The sequence below is a fragment of the Lemur catta genome, chromosome 21, assembly GCF_020740605.2.
Source record: "Lemur catta isolate mLemCat1 chromosome 21, mLemCat1.pri, whole genome shotgun sequence".
Taxonomy (NCBI): Eukaryota; Metazoa; Chordata; class Mammalia; order Primates; family Lemuridae; genus Lemur; species Lemur catta.
The window spans coordinates 15,023,518-15,046,630 of NC_059148.1; the positions used below are offsets into that span (position 1 = coordinate 15,023,518).

At 46.1% G+C, this 23,113-nt stretch overlaps 1 protein-coding gene across 2 annotated transcripts in view; it reads left to right on the forward strand.

The window, feature by feature from the left end:
• The window catches only part of ZNRF3 (zinc and ring finger 3), a 153,565-nt gene that overhangs the window by 118,894 nt on the left and 11,558 nt on the right, over positions 1-23,113 (forward strand). For both annotated transcript variants that reach the window (XM_045534382.1, XM_045534383.1), the window contains exons 3-4: positions 21,715-21,789; positions 22,203-22,334. In XM_045534382.1, coding sequence (XP_045390338.1) covers positions 21,715-21,789; positions 22,203-22,334 — 207 coding nt within the window. The remainder of the gene's footprint in view (positions 1-21,714; positions 21,790-22,202; positions 22,335-23,113) is intronic.

Below are 23,113 nucleotides of genomic sequence, written 5' to 3' on the forward strand. Positions count from 1 at the left end.
GTTCTCTTTAGAAAAAAGTGAATGAGAAAGCAAGGCTTTGCTAGGGCAGGGATAGGAGCTCTAGCAAATAAAAGGTTATACTAGAACCCACTTCCTTTGTTCTGTAAAGTAAAGTCTTGCTAACACTGAATAATTATAGTAGAGAAAGCTTGAATGAGGCCATCCTTTTACTTGTACCATAAAGGTTAATTTAAGGACCCAGTAAGACTTAAGATAGAGCTTGAATTTAGGGATTTTTGCAAATTACCTGTTACAGGCCATGGAAACAGAAGTGTGTTTGTTCCTTAATATGTGAGTGACCTCTTAGTATTTAAGAGCGATTACTGATTAACCAGGGAGTTTCAAATGAGACGTTTTCATATTCAGATTTAAAGAAGCCGCCTGGCTGAGAGGTGGCTTATGTTCGGATGAGCTGTGAGCAGAGTGGGGCTTCCGTGTCCCAGAGCATTGTGGCTTCAGCTGGGGAAACTTCCTTCTCACGTGAAGTGCTCCGTATTATCCTAGGGGTTATGCCCATGGTACACTAAAGCCACCTCTGCAATATGTTTTCATCCAAGAGATTTGAAATAGGAAGGAAAAGAAACACTTTCCTAAAAAGAAAGGGTGTCTGGTCCCTATATTCTACCTTCTCTTGAAAAAGTAAAAATTGTTAAAAATTAAAAATTGGATTAGCAGATGTTTTTATGTTTCTGATTTTGTCAAGCACTGTAAGTTCAATATAGGGTGACCATATCATTTGTCATCCCAGCTGAGACATTTTTGAGACTGGAAGGAGATGCCATTATTGTTAATTACGGTGGGAGAACAAGTGTAAACCAGGCTGTCCTGGGCATGTGAGGACAGGACAGATGGCCACCCTAAGCCCGTGGGACATGAAAACAGGAAATTTCCATTCTGTCAACCAGGGTGAGTGTAGTCAAGACTTGTGAGAGGGGCTCACACGGAGGCTACACTGGGATAGAGATGGTTCAGGACAAATTGGGCAAGGCTTTGAGGGAAAGGAGGATTTTAGGTGGGTCCTTAAGCATGAGAGGGGCTTTGAGAGGTAGACAAAAGTCCAGGAGAGCAATTGAAGTAAAAGGAATAAGCTATGCAACAGCTAGGAGTTGTTTGTCTTAATTTTTCAGAAATGAGGGAACAGTGTGGCTGGACCACACAGTGCTGGGCAGCAGATAGTGGGAGTGGAGGGAGGCCGGGTAGACTGAATCCAAACTAGGGTGAGTCTTGAACATGAAGGAGTTGGGACTTGAATCTGAAAAGGGCGAAAGAGTGAGAGCGTAACTCTGGGCATCGTGTATGGGATGGACCAGATTGGAAGAAGATTGGAGACAGGGAAGCTCTTGCAGTACAGTGTATCAGGGTTGCAAAGGGAGAGGCCACTCGAGAGTGATCCATTATGGCGGTAGAATTGAGCAGATTGGAGAGAGGAAGGGGAAGGGTTTGTGAAAGGAGGGGAACAAGATTTGGGTTTCTAGATTTGCATGATGGCAGCTTTGTTGACCTAAGACAAGTAATGTAGATTTGTGAAAAACCTGGTGACTTTAACTTTGGTCATGTTGAATTGGAGCCCTGGAGTTCAGGAAAGGAGTTAAGGCTGGAGATGAAGTTTGGAAAGTCACTAAGTAGAGGAGTGTGTATTCAAACCAAGAGTCCAGAATGAGCTTGTCCAAGAAGAGAGTATAGACTACAAAGAGAAAAAGGGCCCAGCATAGGACTTCAAGGAAAAAGTAAATAAGTGAGACTATGTAAGAGTCAGTGAAGGGAACCTGACGATATGAGAGAAAAGAAACAAGAAGGAAGCTCAAGAGCACAAAGCAATGTAAACAGGATGGTGGAACAGCACATGACCTTGTGCCTTCATTTAGCGCAGGTGTATTGGTCAGCTTTTGCTGCATAACAAACTGCTCTCTTAAAACTTAATACCCCCAAAACAGTTGTTTTAATTTGCTTATAATTCTGTGGGTTAGCTGAATAGCTCTTCTGGTCTGGACCAGCCTGGCGGGTCTCTGTGGTTAGCTGGTGGTTCGGCTGGGGCTGAATGGTCTTAGGACGGCCTCAGTCACACTTTCTGGCTTCAGTCGGGACAGCTGTGCCAACATGTGGTCTCTCATCACCCAGAAGACTAGCCCAGGCTTCTTGACATGGCAGTCTCAGGGTTCCCAACAGCAAGAGAGGGCAAGCCCAGTGCACAAGCACTTTCCAAGCCTCTGTGGGCATCATATTTTTTCATGTCCCATTGGCCAAAGCAAGTCATGTAACCAAGCCCAGTTTCAAGGGGTGGAGAAATAAACTCCATTTCTTAATGAGAGGACCGATAAAATATTATGGCCATTTTCTTTCATCTACTCTGAGGTGTGAATTTCTTGTTAACACTTGGCAGGAGGAAATATTTGAATCTTTGAGTCAATCATGTAACTTCCAGTTGAGCCAGGAAGGTTTGAAGATCACAAGAGAATGATTTAAATTCTGAAGACCCTTCTGATTGTGGAGGTGATTTCAGTTCTGCTCCAAACAAAAGCTGAAGGTAGTGCAGGGAAGAACAGTGCCACTTGCATTCATGACATCAAGCTATAAAGAAATTGATCATGCCCAGTTCAAAACTCAAACTTGAGTTCCCTCACTCAAAGCAGTATTGTCTGATTTGCAGCAATCAACACCTTAGTGCTATTACTCATGTAAGACTAGATAAATGAGTAGTAGTCATAGCTGCCATTAATGGGTGCCAACCCTGTGCCCAAACTGCACCACACACTTTACACCCATGAACTATTTGATCCCCTCAGCAACCCTATAAAGTACTATCACTGTCCCAGTTCTACAGAGCAGGAAACTGAGGATCAAATATTAATTGACTTGCTGAAGAGTATTTAGTAAGTGACAGAATCAGAAATAGGAAAATTCCTCAGGCCACTGGGTTTCCCTGACCATGGGCAGTGGTAGCAACTATGCATACACCCCCTACAATCTTGATCTTCCTTGTCTTTATGAAGTGCTGTTGTCCCTTGATATCTGTGGGGGATTGGTTCGAGGACCCCTTCCCCTCCCCACCATGGATACCAAAATCCACGGATGCTCAAGTCCCTTATATAAAATGGTATAGTATTTGCATCTAACCTACACGCATCCTCCCATATATTTTAAATCATCTCTAGATTACTTATGATACCTAATGCAATGTAAATGCTGTGTAAATAGTTGTTATACTGTTTAGGGATTGATAAGAAAAAAAATCATGTTCGGTACAGACACAACCGTCCTTTTTTTCCCCCCTCCCCGAATATTTTTCATCCACGGTTGGTTGAATCCACAGATGTGAAACCTACCGATAAGGAAGGCAACTGTATTCTCTCTTGTATACTGACCTGGGATCTGTCTGCTTCCCAGAGTCCAGGCAGGCCTCACACTGCTGGTCTAACTTACCCATTCATCCAGATTCCATTGAGAGTGGATTTGTTTTAAACTACTGAGACAGTTTTAAATGTCAGAAGGAGGTATTATCTTGCTCAGTCCAGATAATTTTTAAAACTGGCTTTGGAATTTTCCTGTGTTAACTAAAATTAACAGCATACGCATGATAAAAGGTTGTCTGTGTCAAAATAATTTTGCTTTGAGGCAATAAGGAACAATAATGGAAAAAGAATTGTTGTGGATTCTCTCCCCACCTGTTTTTTTTTAAGCTTCATTACTGAAGTATAATAGACATATGATAAACAGCACATATTTAAAATACACAATTTTATAAGGTTTGACCTATACATATATATATATATATACATACCCCATGAAATTATCACCACAGTCAAGAGGAATATATCTGTCACTCCCTAAAAGTTCCCCTTTGAAATCCTTCTCTCACTCTTCCTCCCTTCCCCAAACCCCAGACACTGATCTACGCTCTCCTATTGTAGATTAATTTGCATTTTGTAGAATTTTATATGAATGGAATCATATAGTATGTACTGTTTAATCTGGCTTTTTTCACTCAGCGTAATTATTTTGAGATACATCCGTGTTGGTCAAGTGTATCAGTAATTCATTCCTTTTTATTACTTTTTAAATAAGAAAGGGAACACTGCTTTTTTTTTTTACTCTAAACTTGGGCCAAGACTATTGAAGTTACCTACGAATTGTACATTAACCAGCTAATGGCAATGATGAGTTAATCTGTAACTTCATCTGTTAGCTGTTAACGTGGCCCCCAAACCTAATGTCCTCTTGACTGTCAGACACATTTTCTGACAGTGTGTCTGGTCTCAGACACATTTTCTCTTAAGGCTAAAACTGAAGAGACATGGGGAACCCAGTATTTCTGAGTCTTGGTCCCTGCCCATCACCAGATCTTGATGCAGCATGTCCTTGTGATAGCATGAAAACAGAGCTATGGATGTTACCAGCAGAATAGTAGGGGCTGGGTGCTCTGTTTAAAAACTCTGACTTTAGTCAATTCTCTGTCTCATAAGTTTGAGTTATGCAAATGTCCTAATCCCAGCAGAAGCAAATTTAGTAAGTATGTTGGGGAAATTGTTGTTTTCATAAAAGCACTCACTTTAAGGTTTATTAAATAAGCTCAATTGGTACATTTGAAATTATTTTAATTACACTTCTTTTCAAGACTTCACATCCCTTCTAAGCTAACATACACCTGTCTGCTAGCAGGTCCTTTGCAGTCAAACTTCCTTTAACAAATCAGTTTTTAAAACATTCTTTCCTTAAATGCTTTGCTTCAAATCTCTTATTTATAGGAATGTTCTAGTAAAGATTGCTTAAAATAATACACAAAATGTTTGTTTTTACTAATAGATCCTGGTTAAATTTATTTTAAAGTTATTTTTAGAAAACCAACTTTGGATTTCCCTAATTTCTGATTTTCCCCCAAAACAAAAACTTGGACATTACAAAACTTAATGGGCGACAGGAAGCAGTCGGCTCTGATGGAGCTCCTCCCCCACTGCCAGCACACTCTGACCTCAGGAAAGTCACTGCTCTTCTGCAATTCATAGACTTGGGGACTAGGTACGTTTTCATCTCACTTCAGGACTGAGAGCCACTTAATCAATTCAGATGGACCATAGTCAAGGTCACTGTTGCCTTATGAGACCTACCCCCCACATTGTTCCTCTGCATGAGGACTCTTCAGGTGGGCTGCATTGGCTCCCAGGACAGGAATAGCAAGGCTTAGACACCTCATGTGTACCACATTGGCTCCTGGGGCCAGGAGGAGCAGGTTCAGTCAGTTATTCCACGTGGGACCATCTGGCCAGAACTCGGAAAGTAGTTTGTGGTCCCTCTTCTGGATTTGGCTCACCAATCTTGCCAAATGTCCCAGCCACCTGGAGAATGTGCAGTTGGATTTGTTTAGCCTCAAAATGATGCCAGCCAATCCTCCATGCCTACCTGATATCTGGGTGCTTCTTGAGCCAATGTTGGCATATTCTATAATTACCTGCTTGTATTTGGGGGTTACGTAGCGCTTGTAGTTCTCACTCTCTCTACTTACCCACAAACCAGACTGCCAAACTCCTGGATCATAAAACAAAGCATAAGCACCCTGGATCATGACCCAGCTCTTTTCCTGTTCTTCTTTTGAGACTTCCCCAACAGGAAAGGCTCTCGGTAATTGATAGAGATTATCCCTGATTCCCTTAATGTAACCTTTTTACTCTTTCCTTTTCCTGGGATTAAGCTGTTCCTTTGCAAGAAGTCCTTTTCTTAATGACATAGTTATTCACCTATTATTGACCAAAGGAAGTGATCCGGCCCAACTCTACCTTTCTGTGGTTCAGAGTCCCTTGAGTCTCTTTCATTGTAATGACTTGTAAAAGCATTAACTGGGTTTTTCAATTTTCTGCACTGTTAAAGGCTATCAGACTATATTTTGAAATTAATCTGCCTTCCTGAAATAATAATTGCCCATATATTTGTTGTTGGATGTGAGTGTTAGCATTGAGTAGATGTTTGAACATTTGCTGAGTGAGGGTTCCCAGGCAGCATGCCTGCGCTGCTGCGGTGTGATACAAAGTGAAGACACGTGGATTTTGGCAGCAAGCACCCTTTTTCTCCCTTTCTTCTTCCTATCCTGTGATGTTCTCCTTCAGGGCACTTATGTCTGGCTGTGCATGTAGGGGCCCTAGTGTAACTGCTGGAACCCCATGAGAAGAGAAACTAGATCTTTTAGAACTAGGTCCTTTTGGCATATGTTTGTATCTTCATTGTAGAGGCTCAGTAAATTCTTGTTAAAATAATGAATATTTTGCCAGAAGCACATAGCCACAGGATTGGACCTTGTGTGCAGGGGTTAGGGAATCCCTTCCAGAGAAAATAAAATTTCAGGTAGTGATCCCAAAATGTCAGTAAACTGTAGAAGCTGCTTGGATGCTATTTATCAGAAACAAAACCGTGAGCATGCCAACTGCCACCAAGAGAAAGGGTAGTCACTAGATAGTGAGTTTATATCATGGCCTTGTGAGTGGACAGTAATGCCTAATCACCATGTATGTAACCCAACATTGCCTCTTACAAACCTCTCCCATTCATGCTACTTGGTATATCTGCACGGTCTGCCACCTCTGCCAGCACCTTGTGTGTCCAGCTCCTGGCCAGCCTTCTCTTCTTCTTCATTCCAGCAGCTTGGCATCCATGAAGCCCTTCCTGACCACACCAGCCTATGACACACATCACCCCATCAAGCCTCCTTCATTCCAGAACTGTCTTGAGCATCCTTTAAAGTGGTCCCACACAGTTGAGCTCTCAATCCATGTGTTTCCCCTGTTGGTCTTGTTCTATTGTTTTAACCTAGTGGATCTCAGGCCCCTCACTGCTTTGCAGCCCAGACAGAGGGGTGTCGATGGGATGGGGAACCTAGGACAGGAAGGACTATTGATGATTATTGCTGCACCCTGGGTAGTTGGTAGGGATGTTTGGGAGCATCTTTTTCCTCCAGCTAGCATCAGTTCTTGGGCTGAGGAAAGCTACCTTGGTGCGTCTTCCACTTTTCTCCTTCCCCTTCCATCATCACCACCACAGTGATGACTATTTATTGAGTACCAGGACTGGAATGCACTTGGAAAAAATAAGAGATGCAAGTGCTGTGACTTGGTTAGCTCAGCTCAGAGTGTGTTTGAGCTCTTAATTCAAGAAGGCATGTGTTCCATAAACAAAAATGAGACTTAAACTTGAAAATGGTGTCCTTGAGGTTCTTTCCCAATTTTTATCGTACTGTTATCACAGAAAATCCAGCTGAAGCTTGCATTCTCTCACTTTGTCCTGTTGTGGGTAGAGGCTCCTGTGCAAGGTCCTGGAACTCCTGTGGAGTGGATGCCAAAAGCCTGGACCCAAGAGTCAGGAGGACCTCTGCCGTGAACCCCAAAAGTTTGCCCCATATGGGATAGATAGTTGCTTTTGTGCCCATAGCCGTGTCCCCCCAACATTTGCGTGCCTGCTGGCTTCCAGGTGCTATGCCAGGACCTGGTGACCAGAGGATGGCTATGGTAGTTGCTGCCCTTGAGGTCTTCGACTGTGAGGGACCCAGACTTGTGCTTTGGGGGGGGGGGGTATCTTTCCACAGACATCACAAAAAGCTCAATTGTTTACTGCCTTGAAGGCACATTTTCTCTTTAACAAGGGCTTTCCTTAAGTCTCCATTAGAATAGCATAAATGGGTTTCTTGAAAACCAAAAGTGTAGCTAGAAAGGAATTTGGCTATTCTAGGAGGGGAGGAACAAGGGATTGATGAGTTGGGTTAAGAAGCACTTTCCTAGCTTACCATCTCTCCCTCTCCGACCTCCTTAGCACGTTGGTCTTGTGGTTACCCAACCTTGGCTGCACCTAAGAATTGGCGTGAGGAGCTTTCAAATCTACAGAGGCCAGGTCCATCTCCAGCCCAGCTCCCCTCCGTCAGTCTCCAGGGAGGAGTCTCCCCTATATTTTTAACAAGCTCCCTTAGGTGTTCTGATGTGCCACTGGGCTGACAGTCCTTGACCACCCACTGCCGGACTCATGCCATGGCATCATTTCTTGGCCTAAACTGTGATGTTCCTGCATGTATATGAAGTGCAGCACAGTCATATCAACTTCTAGAAGCCTTAAGAAGGTAGATTCACAGTGACTCTTTAGTGCCTGCCTGCTTTGTGTGGGTACTAGGCCTGCAAGAGTGTCTCTGCTCTCTTGCCTGGAGAGAAGAGGAATCTTATATCCAAATAGTCAAGGGAAAGGCCAGAGGCCCAGAGGAAATACACATGGAGTAAGTACGTGCCGTGTTCAAAGGAGGGAGATGTATATATCAGTTACTCCTGGGTACTTACTGTGTGCAGGCGTCTTCTCATTTAGTCCTCTCAACAACTGTGAGAATATGTCCTAATATCACCCCCATTGCACAGATGAGGAAATGAGGCAGAGAAAGGTTGTCATGTGCTCACAGTGACAGAGCTAGGAAGGTGAGCTAGGATGTCAACCCAAGCAGTGTGAGGTGGCAACTCCTCCCTGCCCTTTCTCCATGGCAGTGCTAAGAAGAGCCTGGGTTGGCTAGCCTACGGCGGTGTCATCACACTGAGGGGATGTCATCAAGCTGATTGTACCCAAATAAAAATAGCAGGGCTGAGGAGGGCCTTGTGACTGTTCTCTAGAGACAGGGATTTGATTCTGTTGCTGTTGTAAATGGTTTTGGTGTGGAGTTAAGAGATCATGAAACTGTATCAATCTTAAACTCTACTAACACAAAGTCTTAGATAAAAGGAGTAAATACACGAGGGTACATAAGGGACCATTTTGAAACAACTTAGATCCTTAAGAAGTATAAAGGGTAAAAGTTGTACTGTTTGTGAGCTTGCATTGGCTAAAATGGCAATGGATATAACCCATTTGAATGAAATAGTCTGACTAAACAGACATGAGCTTTCAAGCAGCTAACCCTGTACAAAAGTAGGAAAATTTTCCACCCTGCCACCTCCTGGGGCCGGAGGGGGAGACGTGATGCAGTGAGTGTGATAGGCAACTAGGGCAAAAATTCTTATGTTGACTTTATGAGCTGCATGACATTTGTAAAGGGGGTTTTAAAGAGGAGGGGGTCCAAATGGGTTAGGATAAGAGCTATCTGGAGTTTCCTTGTGGGACTGAGAAATACAATACTTACATAAGCTATTAATGGAATACTTGGGGGTTCAGCATTCATGTTTGTATATGTGCACGCATCTCCATTACACTTGATCTTAGAAACTCCTGGGATAATGTGAGTATTTCTCAGGCCTGGGATTATAGAGAGAGGCTTAGGTCAAATGGCAGCTCTCTACTTTGTGGCTGAGTGACCGTGGGCAAGTTATGTAACCTTTGAGCCTCCAGCTGTAAAATGGAGAACACCACCACCTCCCTTGCAGGGCGGCTTTGTGGGTTCAGCACCGTTTGAAAGCACTCAGTGCCTTACCTGGTACATTAATAGGAGCTTTCCTTACTTTTCCCTCTTGGAGTCTCATGCTTTGGGCCAGTACTACTTCATGACCAGGCAAGGAGGGCCATGCTTTAAGGCCTCTTTTCTAGAGCTTCTGGCCATAGGGTGAGGGGTCAAAGGGGGAGCCCCTTCTAAACCATTCTTGGGATCCCCCAGTTCCCCTAAGATCACCACATGCTAGCTTCCAGTCCTTACAGACCTCTTTCTAGGACCATCTAGGGGCACACTGCACTCACTGGTGGCACTCTCCTAAGGAGAGTGGACAGAGCTTGGCCTCAGAGGCTGGGTGTCCACCCATATGTATATGAGGCCCCTCAAAGTATAGGGTGGCCAGGGGGTCAGCTGTCTCCACGCTGACATGCCCTGGCAAGGAACTCCAAGGAGTTAGAGAAATCTCACTTGGAATCTAACCTTTCAGGTTCTTTGTCAAGTTGTATATGTCAAGATAGAAGGGTAAGATACGCTTTATAGATCTGTTAACCCTTGTCCCAAGCCCCACAAATGTTAGGAGCAGGCCGGCTTCAGGCATGCAGAAATTCTTTCATTACACATTACCTTCCTCATAATAAAAGTAAGAATATTGTATAATCAAAATAATCCTTTATTTTCTCAGTGAGTTTACCACATGATTCAGGAATTCTCTAACACTTGTCTTTGCCTCTTCATAAGTATTGCTGGAGGGTGCTGGTTAGATAGCTTCTCGTCCTATACCCATACAACTGAGTCAGGAGAGGGGCTCCAGTGTGCATTGGACAGTCATCCCAAAGGTTCTGGGCAATTTTAGCTTACATCAGTGGTTCTCACCCCTACCTGAATTTTAAAATTAACTGGGAAAATTTTAGACAGTATTGCTGCCGGGGGTTCATTCCACATAGATCACATGGTCTCTAGGGGTGGGGCCGAGGCATGATTTTTTTTGTTGTTGTTGTTGTTGTTTTAAATCTTCCCAGTGGCCTCCTCAGTAGGTCAAGGTTGAAAACCAAGACCTCCCCTTTGAGGAGCTTGGCCCTCAGAGAGCGCCTGTCTGCCACCTCTCATCCTCAAAAAGGGAGGCTGTGGGGTGTTCAGACTTTGCCTGCACTGTTGTTCCTTGTTAAGCCTGATTCTGCCACCTAATTAACACTTGTTTATATTAATTAGTTGCCATATGCATAGAAGGGAGTGGTCCTTTTTGAAGTTTCTAGTTGCTGACTTTATAAGATTTGGCCCGAAGTGGGACTTCTGGAAATTCAACCAAGATAACGGCTTCCAAGTTCTTCCGAAGGTTTCTCTTCCGGGCATAGAAAGCTAATGAAACAACCCAACTGCAGACGTTTTTCCATAACATCTTTCACCCAGCAGTATGGATGGAACAGGAGGGTGTGGACAGGCTTCCCGGGTTTTTGGTGCTCCTTGTCAGGTGTTAAAACAAAGAGGATCATTGTGTTTCTTGGAACTGGTCTAAACGGCTAAGGTGAAGATAAAGATCTAGGGAAATGCATTTCCGTTTGACACCCAGTAGTTTCTGATTGTGAAAAGGGTACCAACCTGTGCAATGGCGCCATGACATGGCCACGGACTCCAGCCTCTTCTGTCGGTTCCTTTAATTAGGAGAAATTAAGTGGGGCTGCTACATATTTTGAGAATAAATAACACTGTTTAAACTTAGGCAGCCTTAACCACTAACTTAACCGCTGAATTCTCGCTGCTACATGTCTCCTAAATAGACCAGCATAATCTTAACTAGGACTTAAAATGCATCATCTTCGTTCCGGAGCTCAGAACCTGCAGCCGACGGGAGCCTTTGGAGGCTTAATGACTTTAATTAAGGCGAGAAATATCTTCTCCCGGTGGGGAGGGGCGAGGCCAGTGGCGGGGAGGGCACTTTCTCGGTTGGAGAAGGCCGGATGGGTGCCTGCCCACTGGATGGCGGGGTGAGGGGGGGCATGGAGAAGCAGGGCTAGAGGAGAGGAGGGACCCTGGTGGGGGACGAGCCCGAGTGGTGGAAGGGGGTGAGGGAGGGGTGGAAAAGGCGGGGAGCGTGGGAGGAGGGTCCCTGGAGGGGAGGAGGGCCTCGGGAGGGGGTGGGATGTTGGCCGCAGGGCCTCGGAGTTCTGAGCTGTGTTTGTGGCTTCGGAGCTTTGATCTCCTGCCAGGGAAACCTGGAAGGTCAGGCCGGGCTGCAGCCAAGCCCCGGAGCGAGGAGCCAGTGGAGTGGGCAGCGCTGCTGTACCCATCCTCAATTCCCACCCCCAGGCAGAGAGTCCGCCCCTGCTGCCCAGGCCTCTCACCCCTGCCCCCTTTACCTTTTTGTGGCCGTTTTTGTGTGTTGGTCTCCTTTAGGCAGTGGATTAGGGGCTCCAAGTCATGCAAGTAAACTAGCCCAAATGCCCTACAAGTTAGACTTGGTAAAATCATGTGTGTTCTATATGCTTTAAAAGAAGCCAGGTTATTTTTTAAGCTGTGCGCCCTCCCTTCCTCTGCCCTCCCCGCACCCCAGGACAGATTCACCAGCGCACCGGCAGGTGATTCCCCCTGGTGGTTGTGAGCTGAGGGTCCAGTTTGCCTCCCCACCTCCACCACCACCACCCCCCTTCCTGGCACCAGGATTTTCTCACCAGTTCCCCGTGTGCTCTGGTGTGTGACCTCATTTCCTCTGGAATGAAAGGTTTCTGTAGGAAAACAGGGCCCTTGGTGAGACAGGCCTTGCGAGCCCCCTTGCCCAGCGAGATTGTCCCATGTCATGCAGTGACTCATGCTTCAGGGAACAGCAGCTGACCAGAATATTCAAGAGCCTGGTGCCTGGGTGGTCACTACTAAGTGAAGAACTTGGGGAGGAGGAAAGGAAAAAGTGAGGAGTGAGGATTTAAAATCCACTTAGTGGCCTCCAGAGGGAGGGGCATAAAAGGACCCAGTGAGCTCTGGCTCTTTGAACTGGCGTAGAACCCGCCAAGAGGGACCTGTGGGCGTCAGGCGTGGCCAGTCCCTGGGACTGGCTTGTTGGTCTCCATCGGCGTTAATAGTCCCTTATCCCTCCCCGATCACACGAGCCTGCCCAGCAGTGGCAACATAAACAGGGCTGGGTATTGCCGCCCTGCGTTTCTGGCAGTGATGTGTCAGGCTCTGGCCTTAGATGGATGTGGCTCTCAAGCCAATGCTTTGGTCTCTTGTTCCTCCAAATTACGCCACCATTGAGTTTGGGATTTTGAAGCTGTGGTAGAATCTGCTGCCAGTTCACCCAGCGAGCCAAGCTCCAGATCTTTGTACCAGGTAGGGCAGGCCAAGGTCTGGGGGACACTTTGCTGGGGATGGCCCTCTGTTTGGTATGGCCATGTTTATCCACAGGTTGCAGGATGGAATCCATCAGTCTTTTAGGCTGGAGGAAAGCCAAGGTCCCCTGGTGATAATGGGAGGAAACTATAAAAATTCACATCTCTGTGCAGTTCTGTTCCTGTGGACATGCCCAAGGGTAGTCATTTGTCCAGCCTTCCTTTGGTGAAGGTACAAAGGGAGTCTCACGTTCCTCCGGAGAGTGGCAGGAACAAACACTGCCAGCGCGCAGCCTTGTTTTCTGAGAGCTCTGGCTTCCAGAGAGGAGCACACATGGCAGCCTGGGGCCTGATCAAGATCCACAAGGCAGAGCCACTTGTAGTGCCTGGTATGGAGGGTGGCCAGGGTCATAATGCCCACACTAGAACTAACAACTGATAAAAGGCCTGTCAGGAAATGCAACAGCAGAAGATAGTACCCATAATAAGAAACCAAATCCTGAAAATCTAAAGTGCCAGGAATATTGAGTTCCAAGAAGAGCTGGTAGAAAACAGCCCCTTCTCAATGTAAGAGTCAGGGAAACAAACAGGAGACAAGTGGCCAGCAGCAAGCTGCAGTCAGTGCTTTGAGGAGCAGGGCCCATGGTGTTTGAGGCTAACCCCTAGGGCAAAAGCTGATCTCTTTTAGGTTAATCAACAAACATTTCTTGGCCATTTACCCTGTGCCAGGCCTTTTGCTGGATTCTGGGAATTTAGCAGGAAAGAAGTCTGACACACGGGCTGCCCTCTAGTGAGGGAGGCATTTTAAGTAAAGAGTGACAGTGTGACATCTTAAGTGCCTCAGTGGCAGAGCACAGAGGAAGGCCATGGGGAAGCACATCCAAGAGAATAACACCTAAGCTGAAGGGGAGTTAAAAGTGGTAGAGATGAGCCCGTGTGGGAGGTAGTGTGTTCATGGGGAAGGACACAGGCATTTAGAGAACTACTAGAAGCTCAGTCCATTTGGAAGCGCCTAGCTGCGGGGTGGTCAGATCCTGCCTAAGACCGGTGCAGAGCCATTCGAGGAGGGTGGTGCAGGGACATCTGTGATTTAGAAAGGCCCCTCTGCTGCTGCATGGAGACCACACTGGGGGCAGAGCAGGTTTGGCTGGGCAGGGCTGGAGAATCCCCAAGGGGGTTGTTGTTGGGACTCAAGTGAGAAGTCTGGTGTCCTGGACAGAGTGGCAGCAGTGGGGATCAGCAAAACTTGGAAAGCAGTTAGGTGTAGAGGTGAGGGCAAAGGGCCACGTGGTGACTTGGCCCCTGGGTAGGGGGCAGTGGAGGGGCAGGGAGCACCTCCTTGAGGAGGGAGCCCAGGTTAAGGGCAGTAAGGATCATATGAAGGGTAGACCCATGGGAAGACCCCATGCGCCCATATCAGCCTCAGCAAGAGATGACCCGCAGATGTCCTGGCCAGTGTGCTCTGCTCTGGGAGTAGCTGCAGAATAAGCTGGGGACCCGAGCTGAAGCACAATGCTGATGCCAAGTGATAGGAACCAAGCCCTGGGACTCTGATGCCATTTCAGATTCTCCACAATCATGGTTTCTGCCCCTTCGGTCACACTACTTCTATGTATGTATGTCAGAGGGAAGCCCCAAGTGAACACTCACTTGGGTGAGAAGGGAGGAGTTCTCTGCACCTTCATCCTGCTGCCTGCTAAGCAAGAGCTCTTCCTCCAGGACAGCATCAAGTGTGTTACAGACACTTCTAGAAGGTCCTAGCTTGTATCTTCTTGGCTTGCCTGGCACACAATTGGCCCTTTAAAAAGGTGGTTGTCCAATGAAACTATGTAATTGAATGTTTTCATACCAATAACATCTCGTTTAAATTGTGGTGGTGTGTACCATTTAGTGATTGGTTTCTAGATCAAAATGTAGGCCTCTGTCACACTCCTGAGCCTTCCACCTGTGAGTCAGAGCGAGAAGGAGTGGGGTAAGGGGATGATACTCCTCTCACCTGGGTATGCCACACACTGTGGGGCGTTGGGTCCCAAAGCCCTGCTCCATGGAAGAGAGGACATTGACAGGAGTTGCTGCAAAAACAGGGTTCTGTGTCCAAAAAGGTTTGGGATACTGGGTGTATAGGAGCCTCTAGCATATTAATATGTCCTGAAAATGTCAGGGATAGCTCTGGAATATGCAGCATTTCTCAAAGGACACTGACCAGTAAAATCAGTCCCTAAGATACACTTTGGGGAAAGCTACTATAGAGACATGAGGTAAGCAATCCCTTGTTCTTAATTTCTTAGCCACTTGGAACTAAAGCTCACACTCTTCCTTATGCCTCCCCTGGCCTCTTCGGAGACGTCTGCACCAGCACTGCCATAGAATGCATGCTCGGTGAGGACACGGGGTCTGCAACCATGCTTGCTGCTCACTGCTGTATGTGTCTCCAGGGCCTAGCCCACATGGTGACTGGTTAATAATTACTGTGGAACAACTAGATTAATAAATGGTTAGTACAACAGAATCAAACTGTGTCCTTGCCTACTGTGTTAATTTGTTGAGTGTGGACCATGCCCAGCGCAGTCTGCTTCTTTAGGCTTTACGGGCCATACCAACATGGTCAGGAAGATCTACCCCTGGCTCCTAGAAGTCTCTGTTAGCCTCCAAGGATATGCCTGGCACCCACGCAAGGCATTTATGCATAGGACATCTATATCCTTTGACTCCGCAGGACCACTCATAGCTATTTTAAGGGCAGATGCCACCAGAATGTGAGTACAAGTATATAAATACAGCACTATTTATGGTAGAGAAAATGTAGAAATCCTCTACGTGGCTGTCAGGGAGATAGTTATTAACAGTCATTAACCATATAATGTGTAGCTGGTAAGAAGAATGAACATTTGTCCACATCAGGGCATACAATGTTGAGTAAATTGTTGAGTTAAGGGGGGAGATAATAGAGTACAAACAGTATACATCCTATTTATTTTTTATTTAATTTTTTTAAGAGTTGGGGTCTTGCTATGTTGCCCAGGCTGGGCTCAAACTCCCCAAGCAATCCTCCCACCTCAGCCTCCCAAGTATCTGAGACTACCAGCACGTGCCACTGTGCCCAGCTCATCTAATTTATTTTTAACTACATTTTGATGTACGTGTGTAATACACATGCATTTTATTCCCGCTAATATATGGGTTAAAAAACACAGACGTATATAAACCACACTGTTATGTTAAAAAGCTGGGATATAGAGGGGGTAACAGATGAGTTAGTTTTTGCTTCCAATTTCTGAATTATTTAAAAATTTTCACATCAGGCATGTATATTACTCTTATAAATAACAAAAACACTAAAAATGATTATATTTTCAGGGAAATATGATCTTCACTTACGTATCACAGAAAGCGGTAAGAAATAGAGGAGAAACACTAACAGGTATTAGAGCTGAGAGAGGGGTAAGAGACCTCTTTGACTAAGGAGAAGCACCATTAGTTTTATGGAAGGGTTGCACATGAACTTGACCTTGAAGAATCAGTAGAGTAAGTGTGATCAACTCATTGTAGTTCTCTCTGAAGTATCTTTCTGCATGTGAGGTATCATCTTAGAGAAAGTTACTCTCAAACTGACATCCTTCCCCCTCCTAGCATACTTACAGGCCATCTTACCCAGAAGTTAAATCTGTTGACAGATATGTCTTGTATTATCTGTGCCATCCTATCTTGCTGTGAATGCAGATAAATAAGAGTTGGGTGGGGACATAAGGAGGGGCATTAAAATTCTGTGTGCATTGTATTAAGGTTCTTGATAATCTTCATATTCTTGGGTACTGGGCCTCTGTCCTGAGAAAATTGGAAATGAAAGCCAAGATTTATTCAAATATCATTAATTATAAAAAACATAAACAGTTCAAATATCAAAAATACATGAGTGAGTAGAATAAAGGAAGGAATGTGTCACAGCCATTTAATATATTTACAAAGAATTTTTAATAAGCTTATAATAAATGGAAAGAAAGCACAATGCAAAATTGTATTCAGTAGAGGCCAAAAAAATGTCTGCTTGGACCCCCCGTATGACGTCGGAGACATGCCTTCATGTTAGCCCTACCAGTTCAACTTCCTTGCTTATCCTATGGTCAGGAATTTGGTACAAAGGAGATGTTTAGTCATCCTTTTGGGTTATTTCCTATTAAGATTGTATTCCACCATAGTATTCCTGCAGTAAAGGTTAGGCACTGGGGAGACCATAGTCAAGTGCTTGACAAAGGAACAGGTACAGGTGGGAAACGGAGTCTGTGCCCCAGAGGCTCTAGGAGTGGCTACTGTGGTGAGTTTGAACACCAGACCAAGGCTGGGTATATTGTACACCCTGGGGAGAGTGCCACATCCACTCCTGAGTGGAATTCCTGGTAAGTGGTGGACTCCAGGCTTCAAGTTTTCCCACCCACAAGGTAGTGATGGAGCCATTCTCATCAGAATGCTTTATTTGCATTGGGAAATGCTAGATGTATCTTTATGGATAAAAGCACTTCCTTACTTCTTATGGGAAAACCACATCCATGGGCAGGGAGCACTTTTCTTTTTACCAGCAATAACCCAAGAGTATGGTCCCAGGCAGGCTTTCTTTCACTTACAATAACTGTTTATTGAATAACCATAGAAGTGACACGTGCCAGCCACAATAGGGCCCTGTCTTCTAGGGGCTGGCATTTTGTTCTTTGCAAAGTGTACTTATAAGTATGCAGGTGTTTGCCATTTTGCTGTTTGTCTCAGTGGCTGTGGACATTGTCTGGCCTTGGGTCCTGCAGCCCTGGAAAGGTAAATAAAGGACCATGACAACCTTTTATCCAGCATTCTGCCACTGGACTTCTGGTCACCTGCTATCCGCTGCTGCCCTGCCCTGGCCTGAGTGAAGAGTTGAAGTGGCAAAGGTGATAAAGGATGTGAAGACGCCTCCGGGGGTAGGGATGAGGGGCAGGGCGTGTCAAGGTCAGCAAGGCAAGGCCTTTGGCTGTTTCTGGGAGGCCTTGCTGAGACTCCCCACCTGTGTTCTGCTGTTGCACCATCCTCTTGCTCTTCCGCTCTGGTCTGTGCACAGTTTCGGAGTAACTGCCCTCTACAACTGCAGCCCCTTTACCAGTGACCTTTATCCAGCCGTGTCTACCAGGCTTGATCTTTCCCATCCATTCTTTGAAATGGCCTTGTCTTAAGAGTTTTGAAAGATAAGTATGTGACTTAATAAAGATAGGGTTTCTTCATTAAGTCGTCCCAGTTACTTGAGAGGCTGAGGCACGGGGATCGCTTAAGCCCAGGAGTTTGAGGTTGCAGTGGCTGATGATGCCACTGTACTCTAGCCTGGGCAGCAGAGTGAAACCCTGTTTCAGAAAAAAAAAAAGAAAGAAAGAAAACAAAATTGACAAAGCATATTCCTGAACCAATCTTCATATTTTAGATCATTTACCATTTTACCTAGTCAAGCTTGGCCTAAATATTATTTCAAAACAAATCTAGACCCTATTTGGGAGATTACCAATCTTGTGACCACCAGAAACCCTATCTTTTTTTCATGTTGAGACATAGTCTTGCTCTGTTGCCTGGGCTAGAGTGCCATTGGCATCAGCCTAGCTTACAGGAACCTCAAACTCCTCGGCTCAAGTGATCCTCCTGCCTCAGCCTTCCCAGTAGCTGGGACTACAGGGGTACACCACTGTGCCCAGCCAATTTTTTCTGTTTTTAATAGAGATGGGGTCTCACTCTTGCTCAGGCTGGTCTCGAACTCCTGACCTCAGGCAATCCTCCTGCCTCAGCCTCCCAGAGTGCTAGGATTACAGGTGTGAGCCACCGTGCCCGGCCGCTTCATCAATTTTTAAACTGAAAGTGTACGGCAAGGGGCAAAGTGTGACCAAGCAGTGTTCTGTATTTTTTTAATTTGCTTTGGGAATGGTATAATAGTGTAATAAAGGTGTCATTTGCTAAATATGGATTATTCACAGCCTATTTTAAATCCTGAGCCAGTTCCTGACAGGCAAGTTCCCAATAGGATGCTAGGTTGACCCCTTCCTGTCCAGTCCTGGTATGTGTAGGAAATACAAACTTATTTGAATAGCAGCTTATATTAACTATGATTTTAAAAGTAGACCAACTGAGAATGAAGCATTTTCTCAAACGAGATATTTGTCCTTGGATCCTGTGCATTAGCCTGGCTGAGTCGTGTCTGAAGTCAAGCTTGTAAGCAAGATTTCAGCACCTTCTTCTTGACCTGCCCTCTTCACTACAGAAGCCAGGAGACTGGTCAGTCCTCCTAGGTTTTGTTAAAAATATATTTTGCGCCTGTCCCGAATGGATCATGCCTCATCGAGAACCTCCAGATCCTTGAGACTTCATTTTCTCATGCATCAGGGAAGCCTGAACGCAGGAGTAGGCCACGTGGCTGAATGGCTTCCCTGAGGTGCACGTGGCCTGGGAAGGCATTTGCTACCCCAGATCTTACAGCCTTTCTTTCCGCAGCCATTAGACTCTCCAGGTGTGCCAGCATCAAAGCCGGAGGTACCTGCGGTGGCGGGTGCTCCCATTCAGGACGCATCTGAATTGCACATTCCCCGCGGGTGCTGTTTGATGTGCTTGATTGTGGGATGAAAGCCAAATCAACCAGTGAGAGGGCCTGTTTATGTCCTCATTTTCAATGCTATTCCTTGGGGCCCTTCTGTGTCGTGGGAGAGAATTTGTGAAAAAGACTGGAATACCACCTAAGCAGAAAACACAAGCACCTACTTACTGTTAACTCTGGAGTCCGCAAGCTGTTGGCCTCGGCCAGAGGGGTCCAGGCCCCAAAGAGCTTTGTGGAGGAGGAAAGTCATGCCACCTCACACTTTTTCTGCTGTGCCATCCATGTCCCCTCTTGCTAAAGGGGGGTGACAAGACCATTGCAGTTCTTTCTGAATTGCTCTAATCCCCTGCCTCTCAGTTGAATGGCCAAGACCAGAAACTAGAAGGGACATAATGATATAGGTGCCCATTTTTTTATAGATAGGGAAACTGAGGCTGGGGCTGAAAGATTCAGTGAATGGTCCTCAGTTTCCCCAGTGGCAAAGCCAGAATAGCTCCCAGGACCTGCTCTTGATTCCTAGTGCAGCACTCTGGTGACGAAACAGGATGGAGTGGACAATTGGCAGAGACTAAATACATTGAATCTCCATTCACAAAGAAGTCTTGTGCCGCTGTGGTTCCCAACCCCCAGGCCACAGACAGGTACAGGTCCTTGGTCTGTTAAGAACCAGGCCACACAGCAGGAGGTGAGTGGCAGGCCAGCATGCAAAGCTTCATCTGTATTTACAGCCACTCCCCATGCCCCCGACATCGCTGCATAAGCTCCGCCTCCTGTCAGATGTAGGGGAGCATTAGGTTCTCCTAAAAGCACAAACCCTACTGTAAACTGCACATGCGAGGGATCTAGGTTGCAGCTCCTTATGAGAATCTGATGCCTGATGATCTGAGGTGCAGCTGAGGTGGTAATACTAGCGCTGGGGAGCAGCTGCAAAAACAGATTATCATTAGCAGAGAGGTTTGACTGCACAATAAATGTAATGCACACGAATCATCTTCAAACCATCCAACCCCCAACCTCCCCATCCGTGGAAAAATTCTCTTCCATGAAACCAGTCCCTGGTGACAAAAAGATTGGGGACTGCTGCTCTACAGGACTAGAACAGATTCTCCAGCACAGCACCCAGGGTGCCAGAGCACATCATAAACTGCTGAAGAACTTGAAGTAACCCTGAATATTTCACTGAAGCTGTTTTTGGTGCTGCATGTTTGGTACAAAGTAACAGGGAATTCGCCTGTTGTAAAAGCTGTGGGCTGAGACTGCCCTCTAGTGGGCCAGTGGAGCCATTGGTCTAGCCACGTTCTGGGCAATGTTGCCTTTTTACGCCACGTCAATGTGGAGTGATTATTCCTGTGGAAGGAATTCATATATTATTCTTTCTCAAGCACTCTGGCCAATAGTGACTCTACTGATCTCTGAGCACTGGCCATCGTTTGCTCATCTTATAGAAGTGTGGTTTTATTTTTGGTTCCCCTCCCCCCCCACAAGGTGTCTTACTTCCCTAACAAGATTCAGGCTCCTAAATGCCAGGGTGTATCTTAAGTCTTGTTCTTCCATAGCTTCTACCCGCTTGTCCACTTAGCTGGATATGAAATTAGAAGGTTCATTAGGATGGAAAGGAATCTTCTCTCACCACCACCCCCGAAATAATCCTGTCACTTCTCATTTGTTCCTAAAACATTCTAATCTCATTTCTCTGATCAGTAGTTCCCCAAGTGGTTGAATCATCCGCATCCTCCAGAAAGCTTACAGAACTCAGTTTCCTGGGCCTGACTCCAGCCCTGCTGAATCAGTCTCTGTGGTTCGAGCCAGGAAATCTGCTTTACAAACTTCCCAAGTGGTTTTTGATGTGTAGCCAGGGTTGGCAGCCAACTGCTCCAAACCCCATTTACAATTATGTCTCATAGCTCCCCCCGCCGACAGTGTCTCCAAAGGTCTTCGGCTTGTGTCACTTATTAAAAGTGACCATTTTGAGATTCATTCAGAAGTATTCAATATGCTATTCTAACCGGGCGACATGGGAAGGAAGAAGGGGCCAAGGAGATGGACCAGAGGCTTTTGCTTTGGTTGCCAATGGCCCTGTGTTCATAGCATAAAATCCTGAAACCAGTACCTCCGTGATGACTAGGCAGGTGGTTGATTTGTAGTTTGCTTTTAATGTTTGAGCTGGATAGGGAAGAAAAGGTTTATCGAGTACCCAGTTACTTACTTTCACCTATTCTAAGTCGTCTGGTTCTCGGGATGACCATGCAAGGTAGGCATTGTCCTCTTTTATTGAGATGGGAAAATTGAGGCTTAGGAAAGTTAGGTAACATGCCCGAAGTCACGTAAGTTGGTAACTGTCAGATTGTGCATTCGATTACAGGCCTGATTGCCAAGGCCAGCTTTGGAAAGGTAAGTGGACCAGAGGGCCAACCTGCTCTTTTTTACTCTGCCAGGCCAAGCGAGCAGTGCAGCGAGGAGCTACTGCGGTCATCTTTGATGTGTCTGAAAACCCAGAAGCTATCGACCAGGTAAATTCCTTGGGGCCCGCCAGTGCTGCAAGCTCTTTAGTTAGGTTGGCTTGTCATAGTCGTGTCACCCTCATCTCGGGGCCTTTGCACTCGTCTGCTGAAGTTAGATGTTCACGTTTGGACGTCATATCCAAGGGAGTGTATTGAGAGGGGTTAAGAGCCAGGGAATTAGGGGATTAGGGTGGGGGGTACGTTTTCAAAGAACCTGATGGGCCTTCAGCCTGCCCAGTCCGTCCTAAAGCAGGCAACATTCTCAGCCTTGCCCTTCTAGGAGCTCCAAGGCTACAATGCTTGAAGAATTTGAGGATTTCCAGATGGGTATTGAATGTTCCTTTCCCTCCAGCCTTTTCTTTCTCTCTCCTGCTTCTTAAAAAAAGCATGTCTTTTAACCAGGGCCCTCTCTTCTTCCTTAGCTAAACCAGGCCTCGGAAGACCCGCTCAAGAGGCCGGTGGTGTATGTGAAGGGTGCAGACGCCATCAAGCTGATGAACATCGTCAACAAGCAGAAAGTGGCTCGAGCACGGATCCAGCACCGCCCCCTGCGAGTGAGCCTCCGCACCGGCTGGCCCGGGCTCGGTGCCTTCTCTGCTACTACCTGTGCCCTTATTTTCCTCGGGCTTTGGGCTTTCGTTCCTGTCTTTTTTCTACCTAAAACGCCAGCCTACCCTGGAGGCCTGCAGGTTTAGATCAGCTGTAGGGCTGGAAGCCAGAGAGAAATTTCACCCATGTTCCTTTATAGGGAATTTGACAAATCCTACCAGAAATAGGTGATCATTGCTAAGATGTCTCTGGTCTCTTCTACCTGGCATTCCCTCTTGGCGACCTCTCATCCTTTCTCTTCCATCTCATCTCCCTCTGAAAGGCAAACTGAGGCAGCCTGAAGGGGTGGGACACCCAGTACCTGGCTTCCTGTGTCTCCTTTATTCCACTTGACCCAGACACTAGAGAAAAGGCCTGTACTTCTTTCTTCCCATAGGGTAAATTACCTCACTGAAGCTCCCTAACTTACATTCGGGTCTGGAAAAGTTAGCTTTCAACTGGGATGGGATTCCATGGCTAATGATTAGCATCTAGGCTTCTCCTAAGTGTTTGAAGGGACACTGCTGGCCACCAACTCTTGGTAGGCATCTTCTGCTCAGGCTAAAGAGTTCTAAGGACCTGGGGCGGGTGCCCCATATGTGTTTTATTCCGTCCTCACACATACTGGGACATTCACATGTAGGATGATTCTTTCACACGCACAAAGTAACTGAATATACACAGCATCCATTTAGCCAAGCTCTGTTGGCCAAACGCGTGTCCTAGATGAGGTGGCTTCAAGGTT